This window comes from Mus pahari, chromosome 7 (genome assembly GCF_900095145.1).
Source record: "Mus pahari chromosome 7, PAHARI_EIJ_v1.1, whole genome shotgun sequence".
In the NCBI taxonomy this organism is placed as follows: Eukaryota; Metazoa; Chordata; class Mammalia; order Rodentia; family Muridae; genus Mus; species Mus pahari.
Window position 1 is genome coordinate 42052636 of NC_034596.1, and position 22205 is coordinate 42074840.

The 22205-nt window shown below is 39.1% G+C and overlaps 1 protein-coding gene across 1 annotated transcript in view; it reads left to right on the plus strand.

Annotated features, from left to right (window-relative positions):
* Positions 1-479: 479 nt before the first annotated feature.
* The window catches only part of Pnpla8 (patatin like phospholipase domain containing 8), a 46183-nt gene continuing 24457 nt past the window's right edge, over positions 480-22205 (plus strand). The window contains exons 1-4 of the mRNA XM_021201710.2: positions 480-618; positions 16654-17765; positions 17854-18003; positions 21930-22081. Of these exons, the coding sequence (XP_021057369.1) occupies positions 16743-17765; positions 17854-18003; positions 21930-22081 (1325 nt within the window). The 5' untranslated portion in view covers positions 480-618; positions 16654-16742. The remainder of the gene's footprint in view (positions 619-16653; positions 17766-17853; positions 18004-21929; positions 22082-22205) is intronic.

Genomic DNA, 22205 nt, shown 5'->3' on the forward strand with positions numbered 1-22205 from the left:
TTCCACAGGATGGTATATGCAAAAGAGCTTTTAAGTTGACAGACCCCGTAGCTGTGCTAGAAACAAAGAGGAGGTATCACCACAGCAGGATCACAGAGTCCAGCCAGGCTGCTCACATCCAGGCTGCTGTTACAGCGGTTCCCAGGAACCTAGGCAACACAGAGCACGCGCAGAGCCTTCCGGCACGCTCAGCCCTGCTGAAATAGGGATGGTAACCGGCAAGCAAGCAACCAGGGACTCTACTCCGAGACAGCGCTGAGATTAAAAGCCATTGATCTCCACCTAACCGTCACAACAGATCATAAAAGTAGCACTTGCCCCTTCCGAAGCCAGGCCTCTCCCAAGCGCCCAGCTCCAACCAACTCCCCGCCCCCTCCCTCTCTCCACAGCCACGCCCCATTACGCAAGCTTAGGAGGGCAGACGGCAGAAAAAAAACAGGACCTAGAGTTTGCGTCACTTCCGCTGGGGCGGGGCGTAGCGGTGGGTGGTGCTGGTCACGCCAGTGTTTGGGGTCCGGGCGCCGCAGCTGCGAGCAGGCCGGGCGGGCGGATGCGGGCCTCGGCGCTGGCGGGAGGCGAGTGGCGGCCGCGGCGCCCGTGACTACTGCCTGCGTCCCGGTGAGTGGCCGGAAGGCGGCGGGGTGGCAGGTGGCCTCCGCGGCGTGGGCGCTCCGTCGAGCGTTTCGGAGGCCCGATACGCAGGCCTCGGGGTCCTGGCGGGCGCTGGGTCCCGCTGTCCCGGCGCCGCGGGCGTGGCCGCCCGGGTTGTTTTGGTTGGTTGCGTCCCGCCCCCGCCGGTGGTCCCGCCCAGCCCCTCTGCTGAGGCGCGGCCGGTCCTGAACGGGTTGTTCCCTGGCAGTTCACTGGAGACGCGGCGTCTTCTCTGTTCTACCTCGTCCTTGACTGGGCGGCGTGTGCCTTGTGTTTTGGTGGCTGGATATTTTTACCTCAGCGATTTTTTTTTCTTCCGGTCCGCAAATGATTCTATCCCAGAGCGCTGTTGCTTAAGCAGAATCAGATGTGCGTCCCTTTTAAAAGATGAAGAAACTGTATTAGTCAGCAGGTTGCAGAGCTTCTTGTCACTGTCATTTCTGTCAAGATGCTAGGGGCGGGGCGAGGGGTAGTACGACCAGTTTTCACGCCCACTACAGCAATAACTTTAAAGAAAAGTGACATTCAAGGAATATCTTAGAAGATGGATGTGACATAAGTGGCTATTCTAGAGTACGTTTAAAGTTACCATTTTCATTTCCAAGTTGTATTATGGACCGAATTCCTGATTGTCAAAAATATATTTCAGGTTCTCAAAGTGGTTCATTACCACAAGGAAATGTGAAGAATGATTTTAAAAAATGAGGATTATTATAAAAGTACGTTAGACTGAATTGGAAAGCTTATGTTTTAGTGAAGCAGTCAATGGTACCAAACTCCATATAGCTATTTTGTGAAATTCGGTATGCATATTAGATAAATCTCCAATATAAAGACCTCGCTTTATAGTTTTTGCTAATTGTTCTATTCTCTCTCTTGTTTGTATTTCTCCATCTAATTTTAAAATCTTGGTATCAGTGGCCTTCTTCGTAATGATGTCAGATTAATGAAAAGGACAGCTGCACTAGTTTATATTAATACATCCATACTTTCCCATGCAGGTTTGATACAAGAACAGTCTGTACTTGAAGTTGTTTTTCTCAGTCAGTAAAGATGGGATTTGTTACTTCATTTGGGGAACGTAAAGTTTGTGCAAAGGTCAGGGCTAGACTCCTGTTTCAGCTCAGTTCCAACTCACTCCCAATCGCTTGTATTTATTCAGTTTACTATCCTTTGCTTTTCAAAGAATCCTTTCCTTAGTGCTTTCTGGCTTGCTTGAGTGCTTGTCTTCCTGTTCCTAACTTTGGGTACCACTCAAAAGCTCTATCCATATTGTTCTCCTCAAAATAAATTTAATTTTTTGAATCCAAAGTCATACATAACATCCTGAAATGTCAAGGAAAATGTAGGATGTATTTATTTGTAGCTGAGCATTTTTGAAAGGAAAGAAGCGTATTTTTGTTAGGTCCTGGGTATCCAAATACTGATGGCCATCCCATTTGGCCTTGAGGGTCCAGTTGTTACTGTGTTGCATTTTGTCGTGTATAAATGGAGTCTCTTTATTTCTATTTCAGTGCCCTGTCATTACTGCATTCTGTAAATACAGAAGAAAATCTAGTTTCCTCTATGTTAAACTCTCCCCTTTCCAGGTCTTTCATATTCACAAGAGGCATTTTCCCTCTGTGTCTGATTTGAAAACTAAGTTTTCTTGACAACTTCTCCTTACCAAGTCCTTTTTTAAAAAATTTATTTTTGTCTTTAATATGTGTAGATGTATGTGTGTGTTTGTAGTTAATGCAGTCATGAGTGCAAGTGCCTGCAGAAACAAAAAGATGTCAGATCTCCTCGGAAGTTCAGACAGTTGTGAGCTGGCAGCTGTAAGGAACCAAGCTCCAGGCTTCTGGAAGAAGAGCACACACTCTTTTTTTCTTTTTTTCTTTTTTTCTTTTTAGTTTTTCAAGACAGGGTTTCTCTGTGTAGCCCTGGCTGTCCTGGAACTCACTTTGTAGACCAGGCTGGCCTCGAACTCAGAAATCCGCCTGCCTCTGCCTCCCGAGTGCTGGGATTAAAGGCATGCGCCACCACGCCCGGCTGAGCACACACTCTTAACCACTAAACCATCACTTTCTTTTGTAACTCTTTTGTCTCTTCAAAATGTGGTTCACAGTAGAGCCCACTTGTGCATTCTTGCACTGTTACTGTATTCAGACCCTTGTTGCCTATTGGGCTGCATTATTGCAGTTGTCAAATGACATACTCTGTATATTCATTCTCTCCCGTAATTGGGCCTACACCTAGCATTTCCCTTCATCTCTCAATGTCTGTTAGTTAAAATTCCATTCCTTGCCCTAGAGTAGAACTGAGTCTCCCTTTCTGCTTACACCTGCACTGTGCTGATACATAGCTCTATTCCTTCTAGCTCTATCCCCAGTTCACAGCACTCTTCATCTTTTCATTCTTTTTCCTACTTTTGCTGTAACTTTCATTGTGGTTGACTTTCCCCTCAAGACATTTTCAGTGCACTTTCTTTTTCTTTTTTTTAGATATTATTATTATTATTATTATTATTATTATTATTATTATTGATTAGTATGTGTGTGGGAGTGCACAAGCCAAGGTGCATGTGTAGAGGTCAGTGGACAACTTGGAATTCATTTTCTCCTTCCATTCAGTAGGTACTAGGGATTGAACTCAGGTCATCAGGTTTGGTAGTAAGTACCTTTATCAGTTGAGCTATCTTGCTGGCCCTTCAGTGCATTTTCTAATGCTGACATTTGTTTAGTAGCAGTAAAGCTTTTTGCTCATTTCTGTGTTAAGTAATTGTTGCTTGATAGTTGTGGTTTCTGGTAGCTATAATTAGAATCTCTCATTTTGTTTACAAAATTGTTTTTCTGTAATGTTTTCCATTTTGGGGGCTTTATATTCCTTTTATTGATGCCAAATTGATAGGTATATGTAATTGATTATTTTTTTAAAACTTGTAAACGCACTATACGTTTAGTATGTGTGTCTGCGAGAGAGAGAGAGAGAGAGAGAGAGAGAGAGAGAGAGAGAGAGAGAGAGAGAGTATGTGAATGAATGTGGGTGAAAAGCTGTCTCAGGGATTGGTTCGTTCTACTATGAGTTTCTGGGATTGAACCTGTCCTGTTTGGCAATTGCTTTTACCCACTGAGCAAGATCACTGGCCTTAGGTGATTTCGTCTTTTTGGAAAGAACGAATGCAGACTGTATAAGCATAGTCTAGACTTGCATTGCTTTCTTTTCTTCCTCAGTCTTGGACTGATCACATTGAATCTTCTATGCTTTCAACCAACTTCAGTATAAAAAGCTCATTCTAGCACCAAAGTGTTGCTTGTTTTTTCTTCTGCCTAGAATTTTCTTATCAAGATTCTCACAAGACTTCATTTCCTCACTTCTCTCAAAGAGTCACTAAAATGCCAAAAAGTTTCAGTTCTTCTGACTCTCCCATCTAATTGTGCCCTTCCTTTACCACTTTAATTCATGACACTATTGTGATCACTAATTAATATGTATCTTTTTGCTAATTTGTCTAGACTGTCTGAAGTTGAGTAAGGTTACTGTTTAGTTCCTTTTTTATCCCATGCAAGGTGTTTCCCTTAAATCTGTCATAGAAGGCTTTTATTTTTTGTTTTTGTTTTTGTTTGTTTTGTTTTTGATTTTTCAAGACAGGGTTTCTCTGTATAGCTCTGGCTATCCTGGCACTCCCTCTGTAGACCAGGCTGGCCTCGAACTCAGAAATCCACCTGCCTCTGCCTCCCAAGTGCTGGGATTAAAGGCATGTGCTATTACTGCCTGGCCAGACGGCTTCTTTTTTTTTTTAATTTTTTACTATTTAGGATATCATCATTCCCAAACTTCTCTCAATCCTTATCAGTAGGTTATAGGTATATTTCAGAGCTAGTGTGTAGTCAGGAGTATTAATTTTTAACATTTTAGAAGTATTCTTTACTCTTTATTCTTAGTTTTTCTTTTTCTCTCTAGTATTTTCATTCTTCCTGTTAACTTTGGACATTTAGCCTTACTTAATTTTGTGCTATTTCTAAAGCTTGGGTGCACATTTTCCTAGTGGCTGTTTGTGCAGGTCTTCTCTTTAGGTGATAGTTCATTCCATGGCTTGTTTTGTAATCTTTCTGAGTTAATGTTCAGTGGTGGTTGTCCATTGCCTAACATTGGTGACTTTGCCTTGGAGTTTTAGTTGCCTCTTCTGGAATTCCACATAATTAACTAGCTCCGACTAGAATTCGTTTGCATAGGACATCAGTGGTGTGATGGTAATCTTAAGCATGGCTTCTGTTCATGCTGGTTTATGTAGATAGAACCCAGGGCTTTCTGCTTGCTAGGTAAGTAAGTATTCTGCCAGTTGAACTACATTCCCAGTGCACAGCATGACTGCTTATCTACATGTACTTTATCAGGTGTGGTGGAAGTTGCCAGTTTTATGCCAACTAAACAAATTACATTCATTGCAAGTCCTGAGAAACTCAGAAGAGCGGGCCAGGCAGGTAGGCAGGCTTGTGTCCTTTCTTTATACAGGTGAATGTATTAAAATAAGATTTTTACTTCAGACTTTTCCTCCCTTTGCATAGAGTTTGCAAAACTGTTGCTTTGATTTTCTCAGCATAATTCTCTGCTGCTCCCTTACATAAGCTACATCCTGAGTAAAACTGCTTGTTGCATGCTTTTTGAGTGTGTGTGTGTGTGTGTGTGTGTGTATGTGTGTGTGACTGTGTGTGACTTAGTCAGGGTTTCTATTCCTGCACAAAACATGACCAAGAAGCAAGTTGGGGAGGAAAGGGTTTATTCATCTTACACTTTCACATTTGCTGTTCATTACCAAAGGAGGTCAGGACTGGAACTCAAGCAGGTCAGGAAGCAGGAGCTGATGCAAGGCCATAGAGGGATGTTACTGGCTTGCTTCCCCTGGCTTGCTCAGCCTGCTCTCTTACAGAGCCCAAGACTACCAGCCCAGGGATGGCACCACCCATAATGGGCCTTAATCACCAGCTGAGAAAATGTCCCACAGCTGGATCTCAGGGCGACATTTCCCCAACTGAAGCTCCTTTCTCTGATAACTCCAGCTGTGTCAACACACAAAGCCAGCCAGTACAGTGTGTGTGTGTGTGTGTGTGTGTGTGTGTGTGTGTATGAACATTACTTAGAATTCTCTCCTCATCTTTACATGTGAGTTTCTTTTTAATCTGCAATTTTAATCTTGTGTGCATGCATGCATGTGTGTATGAGATACACAGGGTCTTACCTGTAGCTCAGGCTGGTCTCAAACTTATCTTCTCCCCTCATCTTTTTGCACGTTGTGATTACAAGCATATGCCACTATGCTCAGTAGTTTTACTGTTTTAACCAAGCATTTGAGATGACTCCATTGTTTTTCTTTCCTAGCATTTTATCATAGATATAAAAGACTACATTTGTTTATTGTGTGTGTATGTGCATGTGCACATGGAGGTCAGAGGACAACTTTGCGAGTCTGTTCTCTCCTTCCACCACTTAGGTTTTGGGGAATCAGACTCAGGTCATCAGGCTTGGCAGCAAGTGCTTTTATCTACTCAGCCATCTCACCAACCCTGGGCCATATGTTAAGGAAAAAAAAATTATAGTTGCTCTTCCAGTTTGCGATATACAGTAGCTAGCTAATCTAAATGCAGTTTGAAATAACATCGAGTGGTAACATGAGTAACATAAAATAACAGAGTAACCCTAATTCTTTCCTCCTTTCCCTTGTATCCTCACTACTCACTTAACCAGTAACTGAGCAGTGAACCAATTTTTTTAGTCCATATTAATCATGTAAAGTTTTTTAAATTTTTTATTGTGACATTCTTCTGTGTTTATAAACCCTTCATCACTGCCCCCTCCCCACCCCCATGGCTCTTGTCTTAGGATCCTCTCTCTCCCCCTACCCCACCTTGGCCCAATCCCCTGTCTTTTCTGTAATAGTTTCCCTTTTTTACTTTTATGGCACGGCACTCTCACCGCCCAGATTTGACCATGAGAGAAAACCTGTGATACTTTTCTGAGACTGGATTATTTTGCCTAACATGGCATCAACCAGTTCCATGTATTTTCCATCAAATGACCTTATTCTGTTTTGCTTTATGGATGAATAATACTCCCTTGTGTGTCTGTATACTACATTGTACCTGGGCTGCTTTCCATAACTTGGGTATTGTAAATAAGAAAAGCAGAACAGAAAGCCGTGGGAAAGGAAAGGCAGCTTCTAACTCTGGTTTTGAAAAGACTACCTATATTTTCTTTCAGTGATTTCCAGTGTTCAGTATGTTAAGGTCTTTGATTCTAAGATTCTATTTTGAGTTTTTAATGTTTCAAGTTTCTTTTTTTTTAAGAATTTTTTTTTTATGGGTGTGGATGTTTTGTCTGCGTGTATGTCTGTATGAGGATGTTATACCTTGAAACTGGGGTACAGACAGCTGTGAGCTGCCATGTGGGTACTGGGAATTAAACCGGGGTCCTCTGGAAAAACAACCAGTGCTCTAACTGCTGAGCCATCTCTAGCCCCACAAGTTTCCATATATGTATATCCAGCCTTTAAAATACATTTACTTACTGTCTTAGTCAGGGTTTCTATTCCTGCACAAACATCATGACCAAGAAGCAAGTTAGGGAGGAAAAGGTTTATTCAGCTAACATTTCCATACTGCTGTTGATCACCAAAGGATGCAGGACTGGAACTCAAGCAGGTCAGAAAGCAGGAGCTGATGCAGAGGCCATGGAGGGATGTTCTTTACTGGCTTGCTTCCCCTGGCTTGCTCAGCCTGCTCTCTTATAGAATCCAAGACTACCAGCCCAGAGATGGTCCCACCCACAAGGGGCCTCTCCCCCTTGATCACTAATTGAGAAAATGTCCCACAGCTGGATCTCATGGAGGAGTTTCCCCAACTAAAGCTCCTTTCTCTGTGATAACTCCAGCTGTGTCAAGTTGACCCAAAACTAGCCAGTACACTTATTAACTTACTTACTTGTGTGGGAGGATTGGTATACATGTAGTGGTCAACAGAGAGTTAGTTGGAGTTCATTCTTCCCTTCTACCATGTGAGTCCAGGGTATTGAACTCATGTTATGATTGGTAGCAAGTGCCTTTGCTCACTGAGCCATCTCATTGGCCCTAATATCCTGTTTTCCTAGCACTGTTTGCTACAGAGGTTGTCTTTCAACATGTATTTTTGGCCCCTTACTCAAGAATCAGATGCATGAGTTTATTTCTTGCTCCTCTGTCCTGTTCCATCTATTCTTTTTTTTTTTTTTTTTTTTTTTTTTCATTTTTTGAGACAGGGTTTCTCTGTGTAGCCTGACTGTCCTGGAACTCACTTTGTAGACCAGGCTGACCTCGAACTCAGAAATCCGCCTGCCTCTGCCTCTAGAGTGCTGGGATTAAAGGCGAGCGACACCACGTGTTCCATCTACTCTTATGTCTGTTTTATGCTACTACTATGTTTTTGTTACAGCTCTAGAGTCCATCTTAGAATCAAATACTGTTATGTCTCCAGTATTGTTCCTTTGCCCAGAATTAATTTGGCCCAGGATTACTATTTTGAATTTTAGGATTATTTTTCTACTTCCATAAAGAGTATCGTTGGTGGGGATTCATTGAATATGTATATGGCTTTTAGTAATATGGGCATTTTAATTATTGATTCTGCTGCTTTATGACTATGGGAGGTCCTACCTTAACAGTGTTTTAATTTCTTTTTTTTCTTCAGTATTTTATCTTTTTCATGGTAGAGGTCTATTATATGCATTGGTTTACTTCTAGGTATTTTATTTGTAGTTGGTGGCTGTTGTGAATGGAATTAATTTCCTTTTTTTTTCTTAGCAAGTTCATTATTGGTGCATAGAAAAGCTACTAATTAGTGGTAAAAGTTTATAAACTTAGCAAGGAAGCTGAGAGACTTAGAAGCCTAAGCTTAGCTTTACTACAGAGTGGGTTCAAGGTCACCCTGTACAATTTAATGAGACCCTATCAAAGAAAAACAAAAAGCAGCTTGGACATAAATCTCAGTGGTAAAGAGCTTGCTTAGCATGCAAGAAACTCTAGGTTCAATATCCAGTACTGAGAGAAAGGTGGGGTGGAAGACTGAAGAGTAGAGGAGGGTAAGGTGAAGGAGAGTGGAGGCAGGCAAGTTCTTGGTCTTTGTAGGTTCATTTGGTATCCCAGTGCTTTGTTCAATTTACCTTATTAGATCTAAGAGTTTTCTGGTGATGATTTTATGGTCATCTAAGTATAAGATCATGTCATATACAAAAAATGGTAATTTGACTTATCATTTTCCTATTTTTTTTAAGATTTATTTATTTAAGTAATTATGTAAGTACACTGTAGCTGTCTTCAGACACTCCAGAAGAGGGAGTCAGATCTTGTTACGGATGGTTATGAGCCACCATGTGGTTGCTGGGATTTGAACTCCAGACCTTCGGAAGAGCAGTCGGGTGCTCTTACCCACTGAGCCATCTCACCAGCCCCATTTTCCTATTTCTTATATTTACCTCATTGTGCTAAGATTTCAAATAACATACTGAGTAAGAGAGGTAAGGGTGGATCTCCTTCTCTGATTACAAATTCTAGAGGCAATGCTTTTAGTTTTCCCCTATTCAATATGATGCTGGCTATACATTGTGTTGTATAAACTTAATGATATTGAGGTTTAATCCTTCCATATTTAGTTCCATCAAGACTTTTCTCATGAAAGGACATTGAATTTTGTTAAAGGCTGAGGTGTGTGTGTGTGTGTGTGTATGTGTGTATGTGTGGTGATTGCGTGAATTGTTCCAGAGTTTATTTTTATGCTATATTACATTTACTGTTTTGTCTGTGTTGAGCCATCCTTGCATCCTGAAGTGAAGCCAGCATGATCTGATTTATGATGTTTAATGTATTGCTTAAGTTGCTTCATGGGTTTTTTGCATCTATATTTGCCAAGAATATTGGTCTATAGTTTTACTTTTTGTTTTGTCCAGATTTGGTTGTGGTATCAAGGTGCTACTGGCTTTGTAGAATGATTTTGGAAGTTTCTTCCTTTCCTGTTGTATATGCTGTTTTGATGGAGCTTGTGTTGGTATGGTAGATTTGACCATGAACCTGTCCATTCCTGAGCTTTTCTTGTTTGGGAAAAATTTTAATCCAGCTTTAGTCTCACTGTTTCTTATTGACCTATTTAGGTATTTCTTCTTCTTTTTTTTCCTGGTATTCTCTTGATTCAGTTTTTGTAAGCCATAAGTATCTAGAAATTTATCCATTTCTTTTAGATTTTCTTATTGATTGCAATATGATCTTTTAAAATAATACTTTATAATCTTCTAGATTTTAGTGGGGTCTGTTGTAATAGGGTTATTACATGGGAAGTATTTTTTGCCTCTGGTTTTAGTATTTAACCCTCATTTTGGTTACTTTGATTGAGTCCTTATCAGCTCTGTTTTCTTTTCAACAAACCAATTCTTTTTTTTGTTTTGTTTTGTTTTTCAAGACAGGGTTTCTCTGTATAGCCTTGGCTGTCCTGGAACTCACTCTGACCATACTGACCTCCAACTCAGATATCCGCCTGCCTCTGCCTCCCGAGTGCCGCGATTAAAGCTGTGCGCCACCACGCCCGGCTTGTACCAATTCTTATTTTATTGGTCCTTTCTGTTCTTTTTGTTGCTATTTTGTTGATTTCAGTTATGCTCTTAATATTTTTCCCAGTAATTTTGATGTTGGCATCTTGTTTTTCCAAGATCTTGAGGTATATTACTGAGTTATTTGTTATTGTTCTGATTTCTAAATGTGGGCATTCATAGGTATGTACTTCACTCTTTAAGCTGACTATGCTATATTCTATATGTTATGGTAAATTTCATTTTCATTTGTTTATATGAATTGATCCTTCCACCTTCTTTCACTAATAATTGAAAATGTGTCAGATCCTTTGAAACTAGAGTTACAGGTAGTAATAAGCTGCCATATAGGTGCTGGGAATTGAACCTGGGTCCTCTGGAAGAACAGCTAATGTCTGTCCTTGACCACTTCTCCCGTCTCCATAAAATTATTTTGTTGCTACTTCATAACTGTAATTTTGCAACGGTTAGAAATTATACTGTAAATATCTATGTTTTGCAGTGGTCTTTTGGTGGTCATTACCCACAGGTAGAAAACCTCTGTTTTAGAGACTTGGTTTTATGTAGTTCTGGTTTTCCTGAACTCCCTGTGTAGCTAAGGATGACTTAAAATTTCTGATCTTCATGCTTTCACCTTCTGAGGATTGGGGTTACAGATATGCACTGTTGTGTCCAGTTTTTATAGTGCTAGGGATTGAACTTGCAACTTTATTCATGTTAGGCAATCATTTTATCACCTGAGTTTTAGTCCCAGTTTCTTAGTGTTTATTATTATTATGTTATTATTATCACTATTATTATTAAGCATTAAGACAATCTATACTACATAAAGGGTTTTTAAAAATAACTTACTGTTTGTATTTTTTGACATTGTCATTTGTGTATAAAGTATATTCTAATTATTGTAACTACCCACTCTTTCGCTAAACTGCCTCCCATTCTTGTTATACCACCCATACACATAAGTCCCTTTCTCACACCGCTTTAGAGAAACCTAGTAAGTTCATGGATTTAGACCTATCTGTTGAAACCTGATGGGTTTCTCAGTATGTACTCAACTGAAGATAAGAACTGCTTCCCGCCCGACCCAACAAGCAACTGAAAGAGTACCCAACCAATGGACAGAAGCAGCTGACCCCTATTCAACAATTAGGGAATTGAAATTAGGGAATTAGGGAAGGTTGAAAGACGCTGAGGAGAAGGGTAATCCTATAGGAGGACCAGCAGTCTTAATTAATCTGGACCCCCGAGATTAATTTCAAACACTGGACCACCAAACAGACAGCATACACCAGCTGATATGAGGCCCCCAATACACATACAGTAGAGGACTTCCAGGTCTATGTTCATTCAGAGATGATGCAGCTAACCCTCAAGAAACTTGCAGCCCCAGGGAGTTTAGAGGTCAGATGGGGTGGAGGGTGGGGTCATCCATGTGGAGATGAGATGTGGTCAGGAGGAGGTGTGGGATGTAGAGCAGTTGGAGGGTGGGAGGGGGGCGTGGAATGGAATATGGACTGTAAAAAATGAATTACAAATTAAATTTTTTAAAAAAGTAAAAAAACAACAAAAAACCAAACAAACAAAAAAACTGCTTGCCTCCAATCCATATGGAGGGAAGCAGTTTTTTGGGTTTTTTTGTTTGTTTTGTTGTTTTTTGTTTTTTTGTTTTTTTTTTAAAAAAAACTTGGTCTTTTTCATTAGAGATTCTCCTAAGAGTGATTACAAGTGACCACATGATAAAAGCCAATATTTTAGGCAATCTTGAAATCTCCACCAAGGACATGAATCCACTGTTTAACTTTTCCTCAGAAAAAAATTTTAGGACAAGGGTAGAAAGCAACCAGTAGTTCAGCAGGGATGGGTAGAGCCCTGTAAGTTCCAACCTTATCTGTGATTGACTATTGATAAATTTAATCTTGTTAGTCAGGACATGACTGTTGGCTGCACTCTCCAGTCCTTCTCCCTACTGTTAGGCACAAAACTCTAGCTCTCTGTGATGATCCCTAAGACTATAGGTAGAACAAAAGTCTTGTTGACACAAGCTGTCACATTCTCAGTACCTTTGTTCATTGAACTGTTCTCTGCACAAAGAGAAGCTTCTTTGATTAAGGCTGGGAAACTACTAATATAAAATATTTTCATATTTTCTAATGAATATACTAGTCTCCTGTCTAACCTGCACCACTTTATTCATTCTCTTCCTCCCAGGAGAGAGCAGTAATTTGCTGGGTCCCTCAGTTATTCAAAGGAACAATGCATTTGCATGCATAAGTGGAATTACATGTTTAACATTTAAAAATTTGACTCTTTATGTTTGCCACCCTTATGTGTTCTTGTTATCTTTGTTAGCTCTCACTGGAATATAACAACATTCAGTAATTCTCAAACTGTTGTGAGAAGGAAAGAAAATGTATAAGAGCACTTAAAAACAAACAAACAATAATCCAAGTAAGAATTTTATAGTTTTACAGTGTGAACATGTGTCATAGAGTATAGTTTAGAATTAGTTCTCCTTTAACAAATTCATAAATTTGTTTAGTATGTTGCTTTGACTCATAACTTATAAGCCCCAAATAAAGTTGAGTAAGTTTCCTTGGACATAGTATCTTATCACAGCAATAGAAAATTAATTAAGAAAAAAGTTGGTGTCAGAAAGTAGGATATTGCTGACAGGCCTGACCATACTGGTTTTTGGTTTGGAATTGGGGATACTTTGGGAGTTTGGATTAGGAAAACAGTTGCCAACTCTAAGCAGGTGCTTAATGGACCATCCTAACTTGCAAGACAGTACTGCCAAGACCATTGTGGATTATGGAGGCTCAGCTCAAGAGGTTTCAAAAGAAAATAATTCTAGCAACTGGCCTTTTATTCTTGTGATATTCTGACAAAAAAGTATTCTTGTGATATTCTGACAAAAACATAAAAATAAAAATAAAAAGTTGCTTTTTCCCTTGTCCTAAAATTTTTTTCTGAGGAAAAATTGACAAACAGTGGATTCATTTCCTTGGTGGAGATTTCAAGACTGCCTAAAATGTTGGCTTTCGTCATGTGGTCACTTGTAATCACTCTTAGGAGAATCTCTAATGAAAAAGACCAAGCAGGTCAAAAAGGAGTAGAAAATACACATTTTGAAGTGAAAATGAGCACCAGGAAATAAATTTATTTATTTATTTATTGGCATTTTTTATTAGATATTTTCTTCATTTACATTTCAAATGCTATCCCCAAAGCCCCCTATACCCCCCCCTCCCCGTCCTGCTCCCCAACCCACCCACTCCTGCTTCCTGGCCCTGGCATTCCCCTGTACTGGGACATGATCTTCACAATACCAAGGGCCTCTATTCTTATTGATGGCCGACTAGGCCATCCTCTGCTACATATGCAATTAGAGACAAAGCAATGCTGGCAAATACAGAAGTGGATGCTCACAATCATCTATTGGATGGAACACAGGGCCCCTAATGAAGGAGCTAGAGAAAGTATCAGGAAATTTAATGCTGGAGCCAAGGCTTGTGCTGAACCAGATGAAAAGTTAAAGGCTTGTTCCAAAATGGAATAAAGGGAGGGACACTCTTAGACAAGATGGCACCCAGCTATGCTTCCAACTTGTATACCTGAGGAATAATCTGCCTCTAAAAAGCAGCTACAAGGGGAATCTTATGCAAATGTGATTCAGTGGAACCAAGCTGTTATGATAATTCCCTGCCCAACCCCCAATGTCTTATGGCAGGGAATTGATTATGCTAATTTGAATGAGAATGGGATACTGCATTGGCTCTTGTATTTGACTACTTAATCGCTAGTTTGTGGAACCTTTTGGGAATGATTAAGTGTGGCCTTGTTGGAGGAGGTGTGTCTCCTGTGACAAGCTTTGAAGTTCAAAAGCTCTTCCTATTCCCAGTTAGCTTTCTCTGCCTACTTGTGATTTAAGATTAAAGTTTATGGTGATTTGAAGGAAAATGGCCTCTGTAGGCTTATATGTTTGAATGTTTGGTCCTCAGTGAAACTGTTTGGGGAGGATTAGGAGGTGTGGGCTTGTTAAAAGAGTGTCACTAGAGTGTCCACTTTGAGTTTTTAGAAGCCCTCACTTGGCCAAGTCTGTCTCCCCACCCCACCCCCATAAACACGCACACACCTCTCCACGATGATCATGAATTAACTCTGAAACTGTAAGCACACTCCTAATCAAAGGACTCACTTTATAAGTTGCTATTGCCTTGGTTATGGTGTTTTATTCATGGCAGTAGTAACCCTAACTGAATAGCAACCTGACACCATGGTTGTGCTTTGGCTGTGATCCCTGAATTACACTTTCTTTGATAAGTTGCTATGGTTATGATTTCTTATCACAGCAATAGATGAGTCCAAAAGCTAAGAATATTATAAGATAGGAACACCTGAAACTTAGAGTTTTTCTGCCTTGCCTATATCTTATCTTCCTGTGATTCCCATTGCCATCCAGGTCCCGCTAGCTTGATTTATGACTATCTTTGCTCCATAACTAATAAAAATTTTATATAACCACATCTACAATGGAACATGTTATTTTGCTCTACCTGAATCTAATCATAATCATTCATATTTAGCTCAAGAACAAACTTGTCTTATTCTCTTTAAGGTAAAAACTGTTTTGCAGTGACTCCTTTATTTCCCAGAATTCCATCTCTTCACAGGAAATAGCATCTCCTTTGTTGTTCTAACGTTTATCCATCTTTAAAAATTAATTAAGATTTAACTATCATTTAAAATGTAGTCAAATGGCCAGGCAATTGTGGAACCCATGCCTTTAACCTCAGCAGTAAGGAGGCAGATGCAAGTGGATCTCTTGAGTTCAAGGCCAGCCTGGTCTACAGAGTGAATTCCAAGACAGCCAGAGAAACTCTTGAAAAATCAAACAAACAAACTATTTAATTAATTAAAATTTATCAGTTAAGTAGATTCTGTATCCTATTTCCCTAACCCATTATTAACAGTGGATAGCACTCACACTTTTCCCAGTTACTACCACCTATGCTTAGTAGTAGAAACTGATTCTTTGTCCTTGCATATACTCTATGAGATATGTCTGAGGTATTTCTGTAGCCCGCATTTTTAACTAGTTAAAAGGATAAAATACCTGCATAGGGTTTTTGTTGTTTACTTTTTTTTTTGTTCAGTGGGTCCCTGTATTCTAGGCTGCCTATAACCATGAAGCTCATACTAGTCTTGAATTTGTGATCTTCCTGCCTCAGCCTTCTGAGTATTGAGATTGCATGCATGTGCCACCAAACCTGGTCAAATATGTTTTAATTGATCTTTCTTCACTTATAAATACTTCTCATCAATGTATGGTTTTATTTTTCAATGAATGGCCTACTTTATATTTCTTGTTTATTTGAGGTTATTCCTATTTATGTATGTTTTTCTATATTATAGTTATGAACCACTTGCAAGCTGCCACACACAATCTAATCTGATGTGTATGTGTATATAGGCTAGAAGTGAACATCTAATGTCTTTTGTCACTGTTGTTTTTTTGAAACAGGTCTCTCACCTACCCCTGGCTTAGCACTGGGTAGACTGGGGTCAGTGAGCACCTGGATTTCTCCTGTCTCTGCCCCACCTCCATGGGAGTGGTTAGCTTACATGTATAACTTGGGTCTTAATGTTTGCACAGCAATCACATTAACCACTGGGTTTTCACCACCCATCACCTTGATTTAATGAGCCATTTACTAGATAGGGGAACTTAGGAAGCCTCTTTAATGAGCAGTTATTACTAGATTATGGGAGATAGTCTTGACATGGCCATTTCTTGCTTTAAGCTGGAAGTTCTTTTATACCATGTTCATTGTGGATTGAGTAGTCTATAAAGATACACAACAGATTAAATAAAGGCCTGACCCTTGTCTTCAGAGTACTAAAAATCGAATGTCTTAAGCTAGTGAATAATTTAATAATAAAAAGAAAAACTGTATAATTAGAAAAACCTAGTAGATGTCTCTGAATTCTTCTCCTAAGCATCCTACTTCCCAACTTCTCACTGACATCTGCAATGAATGCTTAATTATTTCTCCTTTAAAAATTAAATCTCATCAGCATTTTAGAAATACAGTAGTGCATCTTTTAAAATTTTCATGTATTGATGATATTTTTTATGTCTGAGTGTTTTCCCTGCATATATATCTGTGTACCATATTTGTGCAGTGCCCTTGGAGACTTGGAAAGGGTACCTGACCCCCCTGGAACTGGGAGCTGAACCCAGTCTTCTAACAAGAGCAACAAGTGCTCTCTTTACTGCTGAACCATCTCTCTGGCTTTATTCCATCTTTCTTTGAAATGGTTTATTGCTGTGGTACAAAGTCATATATATTAACTCAGCTTTGATTTTTACCTTGAATACTAATTAATCTTTTTTTTTTTTAACTATTTCAGGTAAGACCATGAATTATGGAATTTCTTAAATGAAGCATTCAGGAGTGGAATGAGAGAATGTCACGTAGATAATAAATGATTTTTAAGTTATGTCTATTAATTTGACTCTAGATATATATATTTACTTCCTTAATAATGCAAGAAGTCTTTGTGGGAAACAGAGAAGCAAACAGTTGCATTTTGTGTGTTCTAAACAGTATTGGCGCATGAACCATGTCAGTGTGCACAGAGAGTTTCACACAAGTAAGAGAAGCTGTAAATGGAATAGACGTGAAGCACATTGCAGCAAACACTGGCACTCTCCAAGCAACCATGGCTCACACATTGGAATTGTGACACTTAGCACTTCTGCTCCCAAGGGACTTACAAAAGTGAGCATTCATATGTCCCGTATTAAAAGTACTTTGAATTCAGTTTCAAAGGCTATTTTTGGCAGTCAAAATGAAATGGTTACACGGTTAGCTCAATTTAAGCCAAGCTCTCGAATATTAAGAAAAGTATCAGATAGGGGATGGTTAAAACAAAAAAATGTTAAGCAAGCCATCGAATCTCTGAAAAACTATAGTGATAAATCAGCAGAAAAGAATTCTTTTGCAGAACAGAAAAGTTACTTTGCAGATAAAGAAGATTCAGGTAAACACAGCCTTTTCCATTACACATACAGTATAACCACAAGATTTGGAGAGTCATTCTCCGTTTTAGCGAATCATATTAATTCATATTTCAAAAGCAAGGAAAAAATGTCTCAAACAAAGGAAGATAAACAGCTTCAGGACAAACCAGACCTTGAAGAAAGGAAATCCAGTTCTCCGGGCCCTGACAGGCCAGACTCGGAATCTCCCCTACATGTTGAAGACAAACTTTCCAGCCCGACCCAGATGCCTGAGGCTCACCCAGTGTCTGCAAAACAAAGTATTGCTAACTTCCTTTCTCGTCCCACTGAAGGCGTCCAAGCCTTAGTCGGTGGTTACATTGGTGGACTTGTACCCAAATTAAAGTCTGATCCCAAGAGTCCGCCTGAAGAACGGGAAGAGCCTGCTAAAACAGCGCAGGCTGTTACCAAAGACAAGAAGGCAGAGGAGAAAAAGCGTGTGTTACTTCAGCAAGAAAAGGCAAGTTGTTTTTCAGTGTGGGCTTAAGAAATGTTAACCATTTGTAGAGTAACTCCATCTTCTAATCATGTTTCATATGACCTTATAGATTATTGCAAGAGTGAGTATTGATAACAGAACTCGAGCCTTAGTTCAGGCCTTAAGAAGAACAGCCGACCCAAAACTCTGTATTACTAGGGTTGAAGAACTGACTTTTCATCTTCTAGAATTTCCTGAAGGAAAAGGAGTGGCTATCAAGGTAATTTCTAATTTATTTAATATTTGTCTTGAAATAAAAATTCAACTAAGCCTATTAAAGTGGGGAATGCAAAGCCTTTTTTATTTAAAATTTTTTGTTCTTTTAAATCATACAATATATATTCAGGAATTGTCTCATTTTATGATACACGTTAGGCTAATGAATTCCTTTTGTTCTGTGACATAAATTCTGCTATGATCATGAATATTTATACTTTGAGCTGGGCCTATGTAAAAGTGGAGCATAAGTTTAAGTATGTTAGTTCCATTGCCTCAGAATTGTCAAATTCTTTTTTTTTTTTTTTTTTTTTTGAGACAGGGTTTCTCTGTATAGCCCTGGCTGTCCTGGAACTCACTTTGTAGACCAGGCTGGCCCAGAACTCAGAAATCCGCCTGCCTCTGCCTCCTGAGTGCTGGGATTAAAGGCATGCACCACCACACCCAGCTTGTCAAATTTTTAATTGCAGTGCAGCTGTTTTACTGTGTAATCATTTTTCAAGATAGAAAATAGCCAGATGTGGTCAAACACCTTTAATCCCAGTATTTGGATCATAAATGTGAGACCAGCCTAGGCTATTTAGCAAGATTCTGTCTAAAAACAAAAGACAGGAAATGCCGGGCAGTGGTGGCTCATGCCTGTAATCCCAGCACTTGGGAGGCAGAGGTAGGCGGATTTCTGAGTTTGAGAGCAGCCTGGTCTACAGAGTGAGTTCTAGGACAGCCAGGACTATACAGAGAAACCCTGTCTTCAAAACAAAACAAAAAACAAAAAATTATTAATTCATACTTTCTCTACCATTTGATATCTGCCTAGTTGAAAAGTATTTCTTTGAAATGTACCCTTCAGTAGTTTTACATTGTATAACACATACATTCAGAGCTTAAATATTTCATATTCCTAAAATTTGAGATTTATCTTTCATATATTGATACATTTTTGGAGATATGTTTTTTAAATACACAATGTGCTTTTAAGGATAATGTTCATGTCAGGGATACCTAGAAAGGAGAGATCTAAAATATAATTACTGTTTTAGTTCTCTGAGTTGCTGTAACAAAATATCTCACACTGGATAGGTTGTACCTTCCAGCAGTCTGTTTCTCATAGTGTACATACTGCAAGGCACAGGGAAAGTGCTAGTACATCTGGTGCCTGGTGAAGGTTTGATGGGTATATGCTGCAGCTTGTAACTCAGTCACACAGCAGAAGAAACAACACAACAGCTCATTTCAGCCACACTTTCAAGGTCTCTAAACCCATATGTGAGGCAGAGGTATTATATACTAAGCACTTCCTGAAAGACCTTACTTCAGACATAGCATATGATATAAAGAATGATTTAACAGCATCTTATGCAAGAATAACATAGGTACTTTAGTGGCAGTGGAAGTTCACAGATGTGGCACAGAAGCAAACAGAGCATCACCAGTGCCCTAGAAGTCTTGGCTTCTACCTCTCAGTTTTAGTCTGCAGAAAAGCTCCATGTGTGATTGCTTTCTTTCCTTCAGCACATTGATAGGATTTACTCAGTAAATGATTTGTTCTCCTTTTATTTATTATGGTGGGTCAAAATTTGTGTTGTATTGTTAATAGATCTGGGTAGTTTTCAGCTTTAGTATGTTAGGAATAGTCATGATAGTTGAATTATTAAGGATTCTCTTATATTTGAGAACTGATTCCAAATCCAAGAAACATTCAGTACTAAGAAGAAAATTCTATTTAAATCAGTCAGAAATGAAAATCTAGGTAGTTGGAAAAAGTTGTCACCTTTCCTCTAAATAATAATCTAAAACTAAGAACTGAAGAAATTGTTTGCATCATGTTTTGCTCAACTGTGATCTTTCTCAACTAAACTTTTCCTGTTGCCAATTTCTCCTATTGTTTTAAGCAGCTTTTCACTTTATTCTTTATATTCTTCAGTTAGGTACATTATGTAAGTTTACCTAAGCCTTAAATTTACTGTGTGTTCATGCTGGCCTGATCATTGTCATCCTCCTGCCTCTGCCTTTCAAGTGCTAGATTTGTAGATACATACCACTTTGTAAGGGGTTAACCAGCTTTTTCACTGGATGACAAAGTTCCTTTGTATTAAGTTATGGTATAAGTTTTCTAGGAGAATGTGTGTGCACCATGTCTTACCCACCAGTCCTTACCTTTTCAATCTTTTTTAAAAAAAAAGAACAGATACTAGTTTTAATTTAGTCCAGTTTATATGTGTTCAATTTAAGAAATATTTGTATTTCTATATTTTGCCTGATAAGTATAGCTCTCACCCACTTATCAGAGAAGCTTTTGGGGGTGGGGGGGAGGGAGAATTGCCATAGTAGTAGTGGAAAGATTGTAAGAGCTAGAGATTCAGGATACCTGTTGCTGGGTTGCGTCCCCTGGACATGACAGGGAGAATGTACTTACAAATTCATAGCCAATTTCTTCCACTGTTTTAAGCATCTTGTCTTTTTCTTCTGACTAGACAGGCATAATGATAACATCAATTGAAATGCTAATGTGGGTGGGACAAATTCCATAGGCTTCTACTCTAGATGAAGAAATACATATAGGTTGTCAGTGGCTGCTGAGAGGCAGAGCCAGTTCCCTCTAGGGAAGAGCTCCCATACAGGTTGTCTAAACCCAAGTGGTTTGCTCTGGACATGTACATTTTTTTTTAAAGATTTATTTATTTATTATATTTAAGTATGCTGTAGCTGTCTTGTTACGGATGGTTGTGAGCCACCATGTGGTTGCTAGGATTTGAACTCCGGACCTTCGGAAGAGCAGTCGGGTGCTCTTACCTACTGAGCCATCTCACCAGCCCGGACATGTACATTAATGGACTCAATAGGTTGTGTGTACACACACACACAATGTACATTAATGGACTCAATAGGTTGTGTACACACACACACACACACACACACACACACACATGCACTCACCATCATTACCATCACCACCATTAACAACAAAGAAGAGGTCATAAGTTTGGGAGGGAAGGGGCAAAGGAGGAGAGGAGGTAATGATGTAGGTGCAGAACTCATGAAGTTCTCCCTCTAACAAATGAAATTGCCTAACCTAAGTATTTTTCTGTGTTTCTTCTAAAATTATGTTTTTACCTTTCACACCTGTGTATATTCATCTAGAATAGATTTGATTTTACTGTATAAGGCAGAAGATTTGATACTTAATACACAGTTAAACAAGAGATCATTTATTGGAAAAAATTTGTCATAATTGAGGCAATTATACATGGATCCATTTTTATAAATACTCTGTTTCTGGATACAGTATTTGGTTCTGCTAATATATCTATTTTTGCTCCAACATTGTACTTCCTAAATTACTTTAGCTTTATAATAAACCTAATGTCTGGTCTTATGTCTTTTATCTTTGGTCTTTTTTTAATGATTTATTTTATGTGTATTAGTGTTTTGCTTGCATGTATATTTGTGTAAGGGTATTGGATCCCTCTGGCCGAAACTACAGAGATAGATGTGAGCTGTCATGTGGGTATTAGGAATTGAACCTGGATCTTCTGGAAGAACAGTTAGTGCTCTTAATTGTTGTGCCATCTCTCTAGCCCCTTAACTTTGTTCTTCCTTACAATTTTAGTTCAGCTATTCTTAAAAAATAAAGGATTTATCTTAATTTTTAACTTATATATATGCATGTGTGTTATATAAGCAGGTGTATGTACATGGAAGTAAAGTTGCCTGTGGAAGCTAGAAGAGGTCATTGGCTCACCTAGAGCTAGAGATACTCGTGGTTGGGAACTACCAGATATGGATGCTGTGACCCAAACTCTGAATCTTTGCTAGAGCAGTACATGTTTTTAACCACTGAGCCATCTCTCCAGGCTCCTAGCTTGGCTATTATTTTTCTTCCTTTTTGGTTTGACATAAGTAACAAAATATCTTTTTTTTTCAATGTAGGAGAAAATTATTCCATATTTATTACGGCTGAGACAAGTTAAGGATGAAACTCTTCAGGCTGCAGTTAGAGAAATTTTGGCTTTAATTGGTTATGTAGATCCAGTGAAAGGCAGAGGAATCCGAATCCTCACGATCGATGGCGGAGGAACAAGGTAAGACAAGAAAAAATGGTTTTTTTTTTTTTTTTTTTTTTTTATTATTTTCTTTATTTACATTTCAAATGCTATCCCGAAAGATTCCCACACCCCTCCCCCCACCTCTGTTCCCCTACCCACC